This window comes from Prinia subflava, chromosome Z (genome assembly GCF_021018805.1).
Source record: "Prinia subflava isolate CZ2003 ecotype Zambia chromosome Z, Cam_Psub_1.2, whole genome shotgun sequence".
NCBI classification, from domain to species: Eukaryota; Metazoa; Chordata; class Aves; order Passeriformes; family Cisticolidae; genus Prinia; species Prinia subflava.
Genome location: NC_086283.1, coordinates 97,116,718 through 97,134,718, shown reverse-complemented (window position 1 = coordinate 97,134,718; position 18,001 = coordinate 97,116,718). Strand labels below are relative to the sequence as shown.

The 18,001-nt window shown below is 37.3% G+C and overlaps 1 protein-coding gene across 1 annotated transcript in view; it reads right to left on the bottom strand.

Annotated features, from left to right (window-relative positions):
* Nucleotides 1-17,724, bottom strand: part of WDR41 (WD repeat domain 41) — a 33,060-nt gene extending 15,336 nt beyond the window's left edge. Inside the window, exons 1-9 of the mRNA XM_063423387.1 lie at nucleotides 17,600-17,724; nucleotides 13,524-13,639; nucleotides 10,168-10,216; nucleotides 8,215-8,346; nucleotides 7,796-7,858; nucleotides 7,227-7,338; nucleotides 5,808-5,870; nucleotides 3,956-4,066; nucleotides 2,449-2,633 (exon numbers count right to left, since the gene is read on the bottom strand). Of these exons, the coding sequence (XP_063279457.1) occupies nucleotides 2,449-2,633; nucleotides 3,956-4,066; nucleotides 5,808-5,870; nucleotides 7,227-7,338; nucleotides 7,796-7,858; nucleotides 8,215-8,346; nucleotides 10,168-10,216; nucleotides 13,524-13,639; nucleotides 17,600-17,650 (882 nt within the window). The 5' untranslated portion in view covers nucleotides 17,651-17,724. The remainder of the gene's footprint in view (nucleotides 1-2,448; nucleotides 2,634-3,955; nucleotides 4,067-5,807; nucleotides 5,871-7,226; nucleotides 7,339-7,795; nucleotides 7,859-8,214; nucleotides 8,347-10,167; nucleotides 10,217-13,523; nucleotides 13,640-17,599) is intronic.
* Nucleotides 17,725-18,001: the final 277 nt, after the last annotated feature.

Sequence of the window (18,001 nt, the reverse complement as noted above, 5' to 3'; positions counted from 1 at the left end):
AATGTGACTTCTATGTCATTATGGTATACATTCAGTGGTATAAATAGCTATTTGGAAGTGGAAGTAACACTACCTCTAAATCAATTCAGGGGCTTGGGTGTTTTGGAATGGAAAATATCCAAAAAATCAAATGAAACTTTGGAACAATGGCACCCCAAAAGCTCTTCCTCTGAATGTATTTTTGATTTGTGGAGACTGTGCCTGGCAAGGAATTCCCTCAAATGTGTTTGGAGGTCCGTGTTACTTGGGAAGACTCACTTTATTAGCTCCATCTATGAGACAATGGCTTGATATGGCCATGGCTGATCACAAGCAAAGACAGAAAAGATCGTTACGATTGACACCAAAATGTCATGATAAAGTTGAATTGATGAGTGTTACAGCAAGAACTCTTTTAGTTTTTTGTACGCCAGGTGCAGCTGCTGGAGATGCTTTGAAAAATTTAGCACATTTAGCTTGCTGGGCTGAAAAGCAAGCAAATGCAACTACCATGGTAATAGAAGAATTGTTAATGGATCAAAGTAGCTTAAGGCATGCAATTTTACAAAATAGAGCCGCGATTGATTTTTTTATTGCTGGCACAGGGACGTGGATGTGAAGATTTTATGGGACTGTATTGTATGAATCTAAGTGATCACAGTGAATCCATACACAAGAAATTACAATATTTATGACAGCATGTTCAGAGTATCCAGCAAGAGCAAGGCCTGTTTGATAGTTGGCTGACCAATTGCTTTGGTAACATTCCTAATTAGCTGAAAGAACTGATTGCAGAAGGTTTACAATTCTGTGGATGTCTTCTGGTATTTGTTCTTGTTGGATGCCTGGCACTCTCTTGTGTGAAAAAATGTTTGGAGAAAGTAAGGAATCCAGCATGGATTGTTCAAAAAGAAGAAGGGGGAGTTGTAGAAGAACCTTTAGAAGAGCGAGGCCAAGACCTATTGATAGGAGGTTCTACCTTCTCATGGATGCTGAAGACAGAGTGCTATTCATAAGACATAACAAAGGAAGACTATATGCCAAAAAACGTGGACCAATGAACAATTATTTAGAGTATATGCATATGAACTTTTAGCCAATCAACAACTGTTTAGCTGTACTTGCTTTTATTCTGTAACCCATAAATATAGTAAAGAAGAAATAAACTGGGAGATCAAACCTAATCTTATTGATGTCTGTTTGATACTCAGCTCCTCTCCTGCAATATAAAAGGACCTTCTGTTTTGGTATGTAACACTAGAACAACCTTTCTTCCCATCATTCAAAACTCTCACAACGAAAAAAAAATCACATCAATTTATTTCATTAAGTTCCATGAATGGAAGAATGCCTTCAGTACCCCCACATTCCACATTGAATGCTTTGACAACTTCTGACCTTCCCCAAATTCTTTTCTACTCCCTTCAAACACATCATATGTAGCTTTCAAGCATGTAATTGAACTGTTTCGTAGCCAAGTTACAGAACTTATCCTAAACAAAACTCACTTCTGGCTCATTGTAGACATAAGCACTGACAACAAAACCACTGGAAATCCCACCTTTAAAGATTTAGCCCCCACATCCCACAATATTTCTCTCTTGAGGTTTTTAAGAAAGTTCTATTCAGAAAGAGGCAAATGCATCAGGTGACTATTTGGTCCTCACCCTATATTCAGGCTTTTAAACAGCTTTTATTTTGTTACAGCTTATATATCTAAATCCATTTCCAAGAATCTCTTCCTTAATCATTCCAAATAACTGATCTACATGCCCCAAACTAAATCCCACTGTACCCCAACAACAAAAGATCTTTTATTTTGCCACTAACAGTTGATAACATTTCACAGAATTAAATATCAACCTGAGTATTTTTAGTGTTTGCTGTACAATAACTGAGTTCTGAGTATTCTGCCCAAGAACTTACCTCTAAAGCATGACTATAGTAGACAGTTCTTGGCAACATATTTGAATATACAATTCTGTATAGTCCATTTAAGCAGCAAGAGCAATACTGATTTACTATTAAGCATAGACATATGCCTGGTCTTAAATAGTACCCCATAATATTCTCATAGTAACCTCAGCTATAACTGCTCAAACAGATGCATTATTGGGAAAACTGTATTTCCAGAAGCTGGAATACAAAAGATGTGTGCTATCAAAACACACACTCGTATCTATTTTTCTCTGGTGATATTGTAAACAAGTAATAAATCTTTGTTGGTCAAAAAGAAATGCTGTTGTGACAGGCCATTATGTTAGTTTCCATACCATCAACATATTAAACCCCTCATATAGGTCAACAGCCAATATTTTATATAAAAGCTGTTGATCATATAAAATAGCTGTGCACATTTAAAAGAAGCCTCTCATATTAAAACAAGGAAACTGAAAATAGAAACCACTTGGTCTTCCGTGATAAGACCATCCTAGCTTACTTAAAGTAATTTACTCTGAAACTTTTTACCTCCTCATCAGATGTTAAGTGTTGAACTGAAGTTTCATGTGGGCTTTGGGATAACTTTATTTCTGGCTGTACATCTGGATGGACAGAGGAGTCCCAGAAGTTGCACTCAGATGCCTGCTTTGTCCAGTCAAGTGCATCCCAAACTATTAACTCTCCAATGTGAGAACCTGTCACAAAAGTCAAATCTGAAAGGGAAAAAAGAAACACACAGAAATCACATGATATTAAAAAATAAATTCCACACGAAGTTACAACCCTAGAAAGGGAAGACAGCCCATTTATATTTAAAGCTATGTAGAATATGGAGTACATAACTGACTGAACAAAAACCTCTCTCTTTGAGTAAATACTAATCTAATTACCTAGAATAGCTCAGATGAGCTCTCTTGAAAATTAGAACTAGGAAGGAGATTCACTGGCCACAGTGCACAGTAGAGAGTTGCAACACCACCAGAAGTGTGTACAAGTATTTGAACTTCATTTCTGCACAGAAAGCCCTTCTATTCCTTAGAGAAGCATGTATATAGACATCCCTCAGACACAAACAACATATGTCTTTGCCAAAAATAGAAATAATAAGCACAAATTGAATGAATGAGTAAACAGCAATTTTGAAGTAGCTGCTCATTAATTTGTTTATCACACACAAAAAAAGAAACTCCTACAGCAGTATTTAATGCAGGCAGCATCTTGTCTTTTTCAGCCAAACACTGCTTGCCTTTCATAATCAAAAAGGAGAAAATAACGGCAACAGTTAAGCTCAGAAACATGTACCATGGAATCCAAGTTTTCTTTTTTTCAGCCTCTTGTTACCTCTGTAACACAGCTCCTTTGTGTCACCCAGACAGACACAGATACACCCAAGGATAAATACTGTCTATTCCACCAATAACACTTTTCCTGGTCTGTGGGGGTGCTCCACACACACACATTAAAAAAAAAAAAAAAAAAAAAAAAAAAAAAAAAAAAAAGGGAAGAAAAGAGTAGAAGGGGCTGATACTTGCAGCAGAGTAGACAGAATTTCAGGTATTAGTTCAGTATTAGTTCAATATTAGTATTAGCTCACCGTAATGAGCAGCATAGATCATATCAGCTTCCAGATCCTCTCTATAATGGATCTATATGCAGGGTCACATCTGCACATTCAGAACCTGCAGTTACCTTAGGACTACAACTGGAAGGGACGTGGCATTGCACATCCCATTTTAAGAATAAGAAGGAACAAGACAAAAAAGTAGCATTTTTAACTTTCCCAACAGAAAGACCAAGAGTTCCATTTCCATCAATGACACTGATTCTTCTACATTACAACTTGCCTGGTTTCATTTCATTGTTAATCCATAAACAAAGGATTATATTTTGTCATATAACTACCTTTGCAGCTACACAAAAAGGTACTAGTTAAAAAGTTTCACTCCAATTAAAGCTTTGGTTCAAATGAAAACTCCATAGGTGAAATATCCCATTGGCACTAACAAAACCAGAGACATTATAAAATTACTCTTACCATTGACACTGACTAATGATGAAATGTTATCCTGATGGTCAACAAGGCGCTTTACTTCAAGGATATTCCAACTTTCAGACCCATTGTTAGAAGCACTCAACCTAAAAATTACTTCAAAAATAGAAAAATTGTCTAAATAAGCTTTTTAATTTGGAATAAGATGAAGCTATGCTTAAATAAAACAACATTTTCAGAAACACAAATTAAATATTTTAAGTGAGACCATATAAGTGCTACTTATGATCACTCATAACATCAAAAAACAAGAAACAGTTATTTCAGTGTTATCACTAAGGCCTCTTAACCACAAAAAATATAGGATTAAATACTTTTTTTTTTCGCCTAGTAACTCTGAGAATTGGTCAACAGCAGAAGTGAAAAGTATCAGACACCTTTATGGGTAAGTTACTAAAAGTGAAATATTTTTCTTGAGGACTCACCTATGTGAAACGTTAATATTCAAAAACAATGAAATATTCTATAGTAAGTCAATCAATATGTCAGAAATTAAGACTTTATTTCAATCTGCCTTGGAATTTCTTTTCTATCTCAAGGGTACTACAACAGCTACTCATTATAGTTTTGGATAGTAAGAGATCATCGGTACTTCATACTTCGGATCCTGGGACAAAGAGGCTTTAGAGAATTAAGTATCTGACAGCTCATGTAAGCGATTCCAGACCTTCTCCAGAAGAAAAAATGTAAATTTCCACAATCAGATCTGGACAGGTGGCACAAACACTGAGGGAGCTGACAGAGGAGCTCACCAAGCCAATCTCTGTCATTTGTCATCGGTCCTTATTAACCAGGGAGGTCCCAGTCAAGCAGAGGTTGGCCAATGTGATGCTCATCTACACGACTGGTTGTAGGAAAGACTGAGGAAACTACAGGCCTGTCAGCCTAACCCCAGTGCCTGGTAAAGTGATGGAACAAACTGTCCTGAGTGTGATCACACAGTGCACGCAGGACAGCCAGGGAATTAGGCCCAGACAGGGAATCAGAGTTTAAGATCCTGCTTAACCAACATGAGCCAGGCTTTGCCCAGGTGGCCAAGAAGGCCAGTGGCATCCTGGCCTGTATCAGCAATAGTGTGGCCAGCATGAGCAGGGCAGGGCTTGTCCTCCTGTATTCCACACCAGTGTGACCACAACAGCCACTTGAGGCCACACGGCAAGTTTTGTGTTTAGTTCTGGGTCCCTCATGACAAGAAAGACACTGAGGTGCTGGAGTGTGTCCAGAGAACACCAACAGAGCTGGTGAAGAGTCTGGTGCACAAGTGTTATGAGAAGAAAGCTTGGGTTGTTTAGTATGGAGTAAAGGGAGACCTCATCACTTCGTACAACCACATGAGGGGAGGTTGTGGCAAAGTGTGCCTCCTCTCACAGGCCACAGGAGAAAGGAGTCTCACAAGTCACAGGAGAAAAGGAAGAACTTCTTCACTGAAAAGGTAGTTAGGCACTAGAATGGGTTGCCCAGGGACGTGGAAGTCAGCATCCTTGAAGGTGTGCAAGAAGTGACTGGGCATGGTACTCAGTTCTATGGTCTAGTTTGCACAGAGGTGATGGGTCAAAGCTTACACTCAATGATCTTGGAGGTCTTTTCCAATCCTAGTGATTCTATGATTCTAAACACAGAAAAGTTTCATTTTGCACATCATGCATATCTCTAAAAAAATCTTCAGTAAGATTAGTATTGTCTCCCCTATGTCAATGGTAAAAGAAAAAATGTTGCTGACCACACCCTAGTACCATTTACTTTTCCTGTACAATTCCAGCAGAGTGCTCTTCACACGTATCTCTGATAAGCAGCTGTTATGGAGGAGCACTAACACTGGAAAATGCAAGATACTCACTTAGCTCTTTGCCAACTGCTGCTGCAACACAATTTTTGGGCAGTTCAACCAAAGCACTGACGCCTTTGAAAAAAAATAAGGGAGGGAAATAAGAGAGAAAAGGATATTAACTGATCACAAGAAAACACAACAGTAAGGATAATTCCTTATTAATAAAGTTCTTAACAATCTTTTTCCACTTATTAAAACAGAAGTATATTGCCTGACAAGAAAGTGAAATGGTATCAAAAATGAAAAGATTATCTCAAATGGAGGTAAGGTCAGGAATTTCGGTCCTGAATCCAGCAGAATTCTGAACATCAAACTTGTGGTGAAGCTGAAAGTAAATTACCTTTGTATTTTAAATACAATTAAGATATTTATGTCCTAATGCTGGACAGTATTAAAAACACCATGACAATTATTGCAACTCTAAATACAGGCAGTACCAAACTTATTAGATACGGATACTACCTCAAGTGTGCACAGTTCTAAAATAATGTGCAGAGCAAGATGAAGAAGAATAAAGCATATTCCTTAGACAGTTCATCTGTCTTCACTGTCCCACCCTGTGCCAAAGCACAGGAAAATTAGAGGAAAATACACCAAGGAATAAACAATCTCTTTCCCCACAAAGGAAGTCAGAGATTAGGACAGCAGAGAGGGCCCATGCCACACATTCCATTGACTCCTTGTTCCTAAGTTTCACTTCATGCTAAGCACCACAGTCCAACTGGTATTTACCATGAGATTTCATACTGAATCAATAGAAGTATTAATATCCTCAAGGGTTCAGAAGGCTTTGCCTATCACTACTCTATTCTGTGACAAAAACAAGGCCAATGTTGGTTCCACCTTTGAATGGGATTCACAGCTTTGTAAGCATCTTGGTAAAGATGCTTGGTAAAGTACAGCAATAACATGCAACAATTTTCTTCACATGGACAGATAATATAGAAGTTTATTAATAGAAAAGCATGACTGACATTGATTTCTGATTAAGTTTATTATATTCCTATCAGAACATGCATTTTCTACACCAGAAATACTGATTCTTAACAAAAAATGTAATCTTTACTGCTCCACTATCAGAAAGTTTCACTTAGAAGTATAATAAAAGTCCCACTCAATCACACAAAAAGTCAGTAAAGGATCTGATACATGTTACAGCAAACATGTAAATCAGCATCTCAGCTCTTGCCCTGTAGTCCAAGATAATGTACAGTTACTGAAATATCCTAAAATTCACACAGCAGAGAACATTAAAAGTGGTCTTAGTTCAGAAACTATTAAATCTGACATTTAAAAAAATAAAGAGTGGCTCTAATATATAATGTTATCATTAGAATTAAAATGAATTTGCCAAGTTGGTTTTGCATCATTATACAGATCCATTTTACTTGCTCTTTAACAGCTGTAATGAGTCATTTCCATTTTTACCTGCATCAGTAAGATGACTGGTCTTACACAAGAGATCTAATTTTCCGTTCCAAACACATAGATCACTTCCTCCAGACAACCATACATTCAGTCTTTGAAGAACTGTCAAACACTGCAGAACAAAAATCAGATATATGTCTTCTGCAAAAGTTCTTCAGGGAATTTCTCAGTGAAATGATCATGAGCTTTAGCTGGATAAATCTGTAAGTATCATGAAATACAGTACCAAGATCTCTCAGAAATACCTATTTAATTACACATTAATATGCTAAATTTTTCATCAACAGTGCAAAAACTTTAAATGTTGTACGTTGCCTTTTCCAACACATTAATAAAACCAAGTCATAGCATTACCTTTGTTCTACATCCTTTCAAAAAGAAAATTGAGGTATTAAGAGTTAACTTGTTAAAAAACAAGAATTATGCCCACTTCTCGTCCACTCATTATGTACCTTTCCTAAATAAAGCAATGCTGCTCATTCTAACACACCTGCACACGACCCACAGCCAGACATAACAGCTCAATGTATAAAACAAAATAACACACATTCCCAGGGTTTCCTCAGTACCTTTACAGTAGAATGTAAACATGACACTTTCTGCACCTGTCTGCCACTAGCACAGTCCCAGATCTGTCTTTATTCATTAAGGAAACTGAAAGGTTTCTATGTATCATAAATGTATATGCTACATTGGTAACTAAATGACAGATAAGAGAGACTCAGGCTCCTAAACCCTGACAGTCTTTTCAATACCTGGCCAAAATGAAGTATTCACAAAGGTCTGTTAAGGATTCATTTTTGTGGCAAGGATTGTATCTACATGTCAGTAATAACTGGTGAAACCCCTGTGTAATCCAATTACACCTAGTGGGTGTTGGTAGCTAGTAAGTTTTGAGATGGGCTGCAGCCTGTGTCAGTGTTACCTTTAAAAGTAAAAACCACAAAAAGCCCACAGAATTTTAAATTCTCTCGAGATCAAAGGATACAATAATTGTTCTATCAGCTGATGCTGTTATAATCAAATCAGTTTTTTCTTCAGTACCATCAGAGGAAGAAAATGGTGCTATAGCTGTAATTTTGTGTGTGTGCCCATGAAGTTCATACAGTTTTTCTCCAGTCTGAAAAACAAAAACACGGAAAAATAAGTTTAAAATAGGAAAATGCCTAGCATAGCACAAAATAAAGTATTAAATGACTTATTAAAGCAAGACTTTCTATGAGTATAAAATCTCCCTCCCTGAAGTAATTTAAGGATTTGCTACTTGTTACTACTTCAGTGCTGTTCAAGATCTTAAATTAAATAACATACTATGAGTTAAGTTTGAAGAAGTAGTACATAATGCAAATTGCTCTCTGAGTAAAAAACCTCCTTAAGAACAAAATTCTGCACTAAACTCATTTAATTTTAAGGCAAATATTGGCTCTTCGTCCTTCTTAATAAATAGTACAACTATTCAGATTTGTTGACAAACCCTTAAAAATGTATTTTTTAAAAATTTTAACTATTGGAAATGCCTGACCTATATTTATGGCCAACCTCCTGCCAGATTTATTTAGTATGCACATTATCTATAGATTCAAGCTGGTGCTTTAGACAACCACAGCTACTTCTACTGTCATTTTAGTTAAATGGCAAAACCCTACAAAACAAACATGCAGAAGCAAACTGGCATTTTAAACATGCAGCTAAAATACAGGGTAGTTTCCCACAGACGTGTAATAAGGTTTTAAATTAAACGTAAAAAGATTAAATGTTTTAAATTAATGTTTTAAATAATAATTAGTGTTTTAAATTAAACATTCAAACATACAAGAGAAGTCCTACAGAAGTAGAAAATGGAACTCATTTCATAAAGCTGGATATCCAAATGAGTTTTACATTCACAAACTTCTCGGAACACTGGGCATATATATTCACACACATAGGTTTTAATGTTCCATTCATTTTACTTTACTTTATAATTATAAAATTATAAAGGGCCTTCAAAACCAGCAAAGCACTAATGGAAACGGTTCAAAGGAAAAGTTTCAAGCCCCTCCTTCTATATTTTGAAATCACATCATCATAAATGTCACATAAATCCTTCAGAAGATTTGAAAGAAAATTTAAGGTCTGGGAGTTTTTCTTCCTCAATTGAATGTTTGATACACTGTAGACCACACAGTAAGTCTCCCCTTCAAACTTCTTATAAAACAATGTAACTCATATTCTAGACTTCCTTTACCTAGGTCTATTGCTCATCATTCTCTATGGTTCTGCCAATGACACGGAGAAACAGAGTAGAAGAGCAAAAGAGCAAGTGTCACTTACAGAGCACTATTTGTATGATAAAATTAATGCCTTAGTAAGGTTTTCAAAAGTTGTAAGATTTTCATCACAGTGAGGGCCTGTTCTTGCACAGAGTGAAATGTTTAATTTCTACTGACTTCGATAACTTTCCAATATAATTTTGTGACAGGTCTCCTTTTTAGTCATACTAAAAAGGTGTTACTAATAGAGTGATTGAAATGTATTTAAATCTTAAGTGTATATAAAAATCCCAGCAGGTTTGGGATCTGGCTACATATTTGTTGAGTTACTAGTGATCATTTCAACATTTACAGCAAACACAGAACATACTTTCAAAGAGTAATTAAACCCACAACTTCATACATACTTTTGCTTTTAACACCGTGACTTCTCTAAAATCACTATGTTGTCCCAAAACATTCTAACTTTCAAAACTTACCCTTCCCTTACCCTCACCCAACTTCTGTTTTCCTAGCTCTCCTTCGTAAACTAGAATTTAACAGACTCCCTCTACTTTCACATTTTCAAACAGTAGCTCTGCAGCAATTCTTACTTATTCTGCTTTTTTGCTCCTAGACATTTCTACCTCTTTTCTAGAACTTCTACCCTCTCCAGAGCATACAAGCCACCCTTAAAAAAGACAGCTAACCTGAGCATTCCACAGAAATATGATTCCATCATCTCCTGCAGATGCAAACCTGGAAAAAAACCACACAACACAAAAAAACATAACAAACTGTAATCTTCATTATAGCATAATATAATGGAAAAGCAGTAAATATGTATGGAAGAAAAAAATGCTTACAAGATACATCAAATTCTGTCTTTAAAGAACAAGCATGTATTTGTAAACCCTAATTACAGTTTCTAAACTGAAATAGTGTCAGATTATACCTTTTTCTGACCCAGAGATGGGGCAACGGAGGCGTTTTTAAAACTTTTATTCCATTTTCAATCTCATGTGAAGGGTGAGACAGTACACAAGTTACAAGTCAGAAGCCATCACAATCAGAAGCCAAACTATTTCCTAATTACAACACATTATAAACGTTTCTAGGCCTCTCAGCTTTTCCCACACAATGCTGCTAGTGCCTTAAAGCAAATCATCTACAATTACCCCTTGTGAGTCCTACTACAATGCACCTTTCATAGTTCTGTTTCTCCAAAGTATCTAGTCTATTTGCAAAACCATCATTTGAAATTTGTTTCCAGTTCCATTTCTCTCTCAACAAAGTCTGTCCTATTCCAAGGTATTTCTAAGTCAGCATCTCTTATCTCAAAGTTTGCAGACAGATACATACCATGTGAGCCTTCTGTCAGGCTGTGGGAATTCTCTACAAATCCATTTCCCACAAAATAGTATATTTAAATAGGTAATTATCAACAAACACGTAATATAAGAACAAGACTTAAGTATTCCAATAGTGTTACAAAAAGAAGGTCCTCATGGGTCACTTCAGTCTTTTCCAGTCATGATCACCCTCATCTATAACCTTGTCTGTTTCCTGAAGGAGTAAGGAATGGTCAAATGATCAACAAAAAATCTATTCTTAAAATGTGTTATGAACTCTGTTTAATTTAATGTGTCAAAAGCTAGAGTATCACTTGGAATTTTATCTCAGTCCAGTTTTTTAAAGACTCTAGCTGAGGCTTAGCCTTCTTTAGTGATCTTCCAACCAATATGAAGCTTACTTCATGTTCAAAAAGTACAAGAGCAAAGAAGAAAAAAAACCAAAAAAACCAACCAGCTTTCTGTTACATTCATAGAGGATTTATTTAGTACCTTCAAAAACCAATCTGAGAAAATTTTCCACTCACTGGTTTTAGCTGAGCCACTGAGAAAACAAGAAAATCCTTCTGTAAAATTCTCACTAAGATGATATTATCTAAAGATCTGAAGCGTGAAACTTGGCTTACAATAGCTGACAAAAAGCACACAATGGAATAGCTGCAGAAACTAAATAAAAACATTTCACAAGCTAAGTAACAATACTCATCTTACTGAAAAGAATCAAGTGAAAAATATTACCATGTGTTTAACAATATAGAAAATACCACACTCTTGATAAATAAAAATTCAGAATTACTGTCCAGTAACAACTGGAACAAATCTATTAAACTCCTCAAACTCTTGGAATACTAACCAGCTATACAATTTACCCATTATCCATATGGTATTTTGTAATCTGTCTTAAGTATCGCCACTTAGGCTTTAGTTTTAAAATTATTATCATTATTTTAGCTTTAGTAATTTACCTGCTAGAAAATAACAAGGCCCAAAATTGTTAAAGACTTCTTTGCACAAGACAGCATGTACAAATTAAGAATACTGTGATTTTTCTACACAGATGAATTACACATATTCAGTATATATTTGAGAAAAATGTGCTTTGATAGAGGGTTATTTTAATAACTTGTCTGGAAAAAAAAGAACTGAATAAACCACACAAGATTCTTCCATTTTTATATGAATCTTCTGGTGGACCACTACATAGAAAAATAAATGTTATGACAATGCATGTAACTTTCCTGACATATACATATTTATAAACATTAAAAATAAAAACTGGCAAGCTAAAAATGCTCCATGGAGTCTTCAGTGAAATTTGATTTTTGCATCTATATCTATATCTATATAATACTAGAAAATAAGATTCTGTGGACATTTGTGAACTGGAAGAGACCACTACCATGGCTTCTTCCAATCAATGTCCATGGGGAGGCAGAGAACCCTCCTTCACAAAACAGCTGCCGTACACTGCAAGGATATAAAACAAACTCTTGTCCACGTCAACTGCATGCAGTGCATTGATGAATATATTAGAATTTCCCTTCTGTGTCTAATCCATAAAAGATACAAATTACTACAGAACCTTAACAGAGCTGCTCTTGCCTATACCTGACGTTCTCAGTCACTAAATGTTTTCTACTTAATTCTCCACATCAGCCAAGAGTCACTACATTTTATGACTGAATAAAGACCTTATAACCTTACTTTTAAGGCAGAAAATTATTTTCTCTCTTGTAGAATTATGTTAAATTAAAGAACATGCAAGGCTAATTTAGAGAAAACTGGAATAGAAACTAGGCTGTAATGTTCAACTATCATAATTCATTCTCTCAGTCACACTTCCTAAGTGACAAAGGTAAATACAATTACTTCATCTTCTTAACCAGTTTTCTAGTTTTTGGATAACCCTGTCCTCAGAACATAGATAATTCAGTCTTCAGAAGTTACAGATAGAGCTTGTCAGGATATGTACAGAAAGGTGCATACAGCTGAAACCTGAAGGAGAGAAACAAAGGAACTATCAGGTTTCAAAGAAGTGATCCAGATCAAACTGGAAGAGAATATGGTGACTTTTGCTAAGTAGTCATTCTGAATAAAGCAGCTAAAAATTTTAAAACTTGAAAAGTTAAAAAAAATTGCATTACCCACAGCTCAAGTGAATTTAGCACTACAGCATTACAAGAAAGTGCAACGGAAGATCAGAAAGAAAGGAAAAGCAACACTCATTACTATTGCAGATGGCATGTCCAATTGCTACAGCACATCTGTAGGAGTCTATTACATTCTTTCACAGAGCCAGAAGGTAAAACAACATCTATTCCCAATTCAGAGACACAGAACACATGCATCCTTGCCAGAGCAGCAACAGACTGTACTGCATACTGTGAAAATCTATGCGTGTACAGAAGGCAACACTCAGACCAGAAACAGAATGAAAAAGAACAGCTGAATTAGCTAGAGGCAGTTCTTACAAACAAATGAATCTGTGCTGGGAAACATAACATTATCACCATTATCTTCTCGTTAAAGTATAGGACTTAAAAGAGAAGCTGAAGATACAGTAACACAACAAGAAAAGGGAGTATTCATCCCTTGCCACCAGTTTTTCCTCCCCTCACTCCCCAAAAGTAAAAAGACAGGATTAAAATGTTACTACATTTTTAGAAACACATTACCAAGGACATTGTGAAACAATTTGAAATGGCATTTCATACCTGCAATCATCTATTTGCACTAGAAATCGTACTATATCTTGATGGCCTTTCAACACAAGGAGCTCCGTGTAAGGATTCTGTATTTGTTCTTCACCAATTGTCTGTACAGAGGATTTCTAAAATTTATAAAAAAGGAAGTAAATTTATTTTGTACTAACATAATCATTTTCACCAGGTCTTTGTAATGTCTAAAAATCTACACACAGACTCACGTGAGAAGTTTCTGAAATATCATTTTGCCTTAATAAAAATAATTATAAAATATAATTTCCTGATTTTTCACACAAATAATAGCTTTCTATAGCATGTATTTTGAATTATAATACAGCATTTTCTGTCCAACAAAAACATTTTGTACCCATTTAATTGCTGATACAGTGAGATGAAAACCCAGCTCAGTTACAAGCTGTCATGTGAAGCTTCATGACTCAGTTCAAATACATTCAGTTTTTCATTAAATTACACCTCTTATGAGATGGCTGTGAACCTCTCATATCTTTCATCCACTGCTCAATTTCCAAATCCTATATAAAGACAACATATTTAAAATAAATAAGAATAAATGCTGTTCTGTTCCATAATACATAAATCACCCAGTGGTACTCCATTCAGAAAATACCAAAGCAAATAGCTTAAAAAAACACAGAGAATAATTAATCATTTTATAGAACAGATCTGCAATTACCCCCAACTAGACTATTAATTAAAAGAACAATCAATCACTTGGAACAAACTGATCACTAGGCAGGGTCAACAAAATACTGCATAGAACAGCATTTTGCAAGGCAAAATAGTTCTGCCAATCTCAATCATCATTTTATTTCAAGACAACTTTTTTGTAATTGAGTTCTTAAACATTCTGTAACCACTTGTCAGACTTTTTTTTTAAATCTGAACAGCTCTGTAGTCACTCAGTGACAGCACTTGCTCCCCTCTAGATTTATTTTACACAACAGTCAAACTTCATGCTATTTCCAAGACTGTCCTTTCTTTGAGGACTTCAACAGAATGTACATTGTAAAAACAGCGACTACAGAACACTGTACAACATCCTGCACCCATTACAGGTAATACCACATGAAAGACAAACACATTATCCTCAGAAACTTGAACTTTTGCTTGTAGGATTAATAAATTGTTTTCTATTACTTTGATATTGGTACTATGATAATATTCTTCAGAAACTAAGAATGACATAGTTACTAAATATGCATGGAACAAAACCTGTGGTTATTTTAAAAATTAAGAGCTCTTAATTTTTAACTGAAGTGCTTGTGATTACATCTTGGTTTTGTGCTACGTGACGTATTTCATGAAGCAACTGTTCCTCATTTTATGCAATCACATGAGAATAGCAGTTCCCCTTTTAAATAATGCAAGTAGAATCTGCATGGTTATAACAAATCTAAAAACTTGGAGTTCACCCACCAAAAGCTAATCAAAACATCCTTAAAAATGAGAGTTTCAAAATCCTAAGGAAGTTTCCGTATATTAGCAATATTGCAGTCAGAAAGCATAAATTCAAAAAACAATTTTAACACCCTTCTGAAAAACTCAGGATTTGTCTTAATGATATAAATCCTGAGTTTTTTATAGCAATTCTATAGTCTGAATACATTGCCTATTCAATACAAGATTGTACTATTTCTTTTGAACAACATGTCTAATCTTAATTCTAACAATGCCAAAAGGTCCAGTGCTGATAAGGTACTTATAGATGAGAACAAAATAACATCTTTTCCCCCAGAAATGTCATACAACAAGTTATGCTGTCTTCAGATCTTCATTAATATTTACCCAAGGGTTGGGTTATATGAGCATTCCCTTCCTGAAGAAATCTATTTATTTATACAAACTACTAACTTGTCTCTCCTGTAGCAACACCGAGTTTTGGAGGTAAAAGCTGGATGCTGATGTTAATGGAATCTATTCCCAAGATGCATATTTTTACACATGACCTGTAAGCAACACTACAGTATTCAGAAAAAAAACCCAAAAAACAAAATGTTCTTCTCAAGCTCAAAACTTCCTATAACCATGGCGTGAAGCATTTAAAAAGTGGGATTTTCAAAAGCAATTCACAGAAAACATGGATACAAGAGTACTACAGATACAGGAATACTGATCTATGGATCATGGAGCACAACAGATTAGCTCCTATGGATCATGATGCTTCTGCACTTCAGTCCTCCCACTACCACAGCCACCCTGCCTAAAATTAACACCACGGCTGGCCATCAACTGAAGAGATTCAGGAGCATAAGTCTAAATTACTTCCAATTCCATAGGAAAAAAAAAAGGGAAAGGAGAAATTTCCATTTCATAAACTCAGGGCAGCTTGCCAGAGGCCTCCTCCATTCACCCAGTGCAATGCCACCCTAACACACCTTTCTGAAATCCCAGCACAGGAAACAAACATCGTAAGTCCATAGCCCACACTGCTGTGGGCTTTCCTACCTATTAAGAAGTAATGGTGACAAAGATTATTAGGTGAAACAATATGACATCATGCAGGGGAGAAAAAAGTCTAGGGACCAACCCTCAGCAAGACTTGTTCTTCAGATTTTCTGCCGAGAAGCAAAATTAGCACTATCATTGCACAACTCTGTGAGAACAAAACAATGAGAAGAAAAGTCCTGTGGACTGGATTTAACCAAGGCGTGAATGGCGGAATGGAAGAAGTGGGTCACACCTTGAGTCATGCTCATGCTTTATTAAATCACAGTATATACACCAAAGTCAGAGTCTAAACTTTGGAGGAGGACATGCAACAATGCAGTTTTCTAGTGCATCTTATGAAACTGTACTATATTTCCTATCCTCCTTCTAAAAACAATTGCACACAAACCTGCAAATATGATTGCAACCCAATTGGCATTCTGACTGATGACAAAAGTCAGAGGCATTCCCACACGTCATCATTCCAACCTGGTGCAGACCCAAATTAAGTACTGACCTTTGAAGTCAACCATGATATTGGCATAACTTGCTCATAAACAGCAGCTGAGAAATAATTATTTCCTCATACCTCCCTAGACTACAAAAGCACTAAGTGTATGGAGCGCAGAAATATTTTTAATTAACGCTCGTCAAATCCATGCTGAGAACTTCAGTAGACTCTTAGAGACACGAAAATTGCAAAAATCTCTCCCTCTAATTCAGTAACACTGTTCTTAATCTGACTAGCAGCAAGGATGTCAGTGTATAGGGCACTCCAAAACAAAGCTTATTTCATGAATGAAGAACTAAGAAGAAAGGCTGGAAAGCTACCACAAACTACTGTGACACATAAATAACAACTTACTGCCTATAATTTACATTATCGACTTCAGAGTCCGGAGACAGGACTTGCACGAACTGCATGTAAGCCACACACCATAACTCCCGCCGAGCAGGAGCTGAGCTCGGTCGTTGTGCTGTTCACAGAATCAATTAGATTGGGAAAGACGTCTGAGATCGAACCTATGACCAGCACCACCTCGTCAACCAGACCACGGCACTGAGTCATTAAAACCTCAAAGGACGGTTTGTGATTCCACCATCTCCCTGAGCACTCCATTCCAATATCTAATCACGCTTTCTGTGAAGAAATTATTTCTGATGCTCAGCCTGAATCTCCGCTGGTGCAGCTTGAGACTGTGTCCCCGTCATGTCACTCATTGCCTGGGAGAAGAGACCAACCCCATCCTTTCAGGTAGTTGAAGAGAGTGACAAGATCTCTCTCCTGAGCCTCCTTTTCCTCAAGATAAAACCATGCGAGCTCCCTCAGCTACTCCACACAGGACTTGTGGTCCAAACCCTGCACGACCTCCGTTGCCCTTCTCTCGACACGATCCAGCACTTCAATATCCTCCTTGAACTGAAGTGCCCAGACCTGGTTCGTCTCTGTGCTTTCCCCCCTCCCCTGTTTCTCTTCGAGGACGCCCGTAACCCGTTCTATCAGTCCTGCCTCGCAGGCCGAGACCCGGCCCGGAGCACGGCCCATCCCGGGCCAGCGGGAAAAGCCACGGCCCAGCGCATCCCATCCTCATGGCACCACCCGCCCCACACCTAAGGCTCCGCAGGAGCCATCTCACCTCTGCCAAGCCCTGCGGCTCCCGGCCGCCGCCGATCAGCCAGCGCAGCATCGGGAGCGGGCCCGGGACCGCGTCCGGCCCCTCCTGCGGCACCGCCGGGGCGGCAGCGCTGCGGACAGGCTGCTCAATCGAGCGCCGCGCCGAGACCCGCCCGCCGGCCGGCGGGCCGGGCGCGGCCGGAGCAGTCGATCGCCGAGCGGGTGCGCCGTGAGGGGAGTCGCGGGTGTTGGTGCTTCGTGAGGCGGGCAAGTGAAATATTTACCGGCTTTTTACCTCGCTGTCTTCCGAAGTCAGCAATAATGCATATTACCACATTACAGTTGTGTTATTGCTATTTTATTGTGACGGCCTTCAACTGTTTCTTGAAGTGGAATGAGCACCAAAATGTTTTGTAAGTGGATT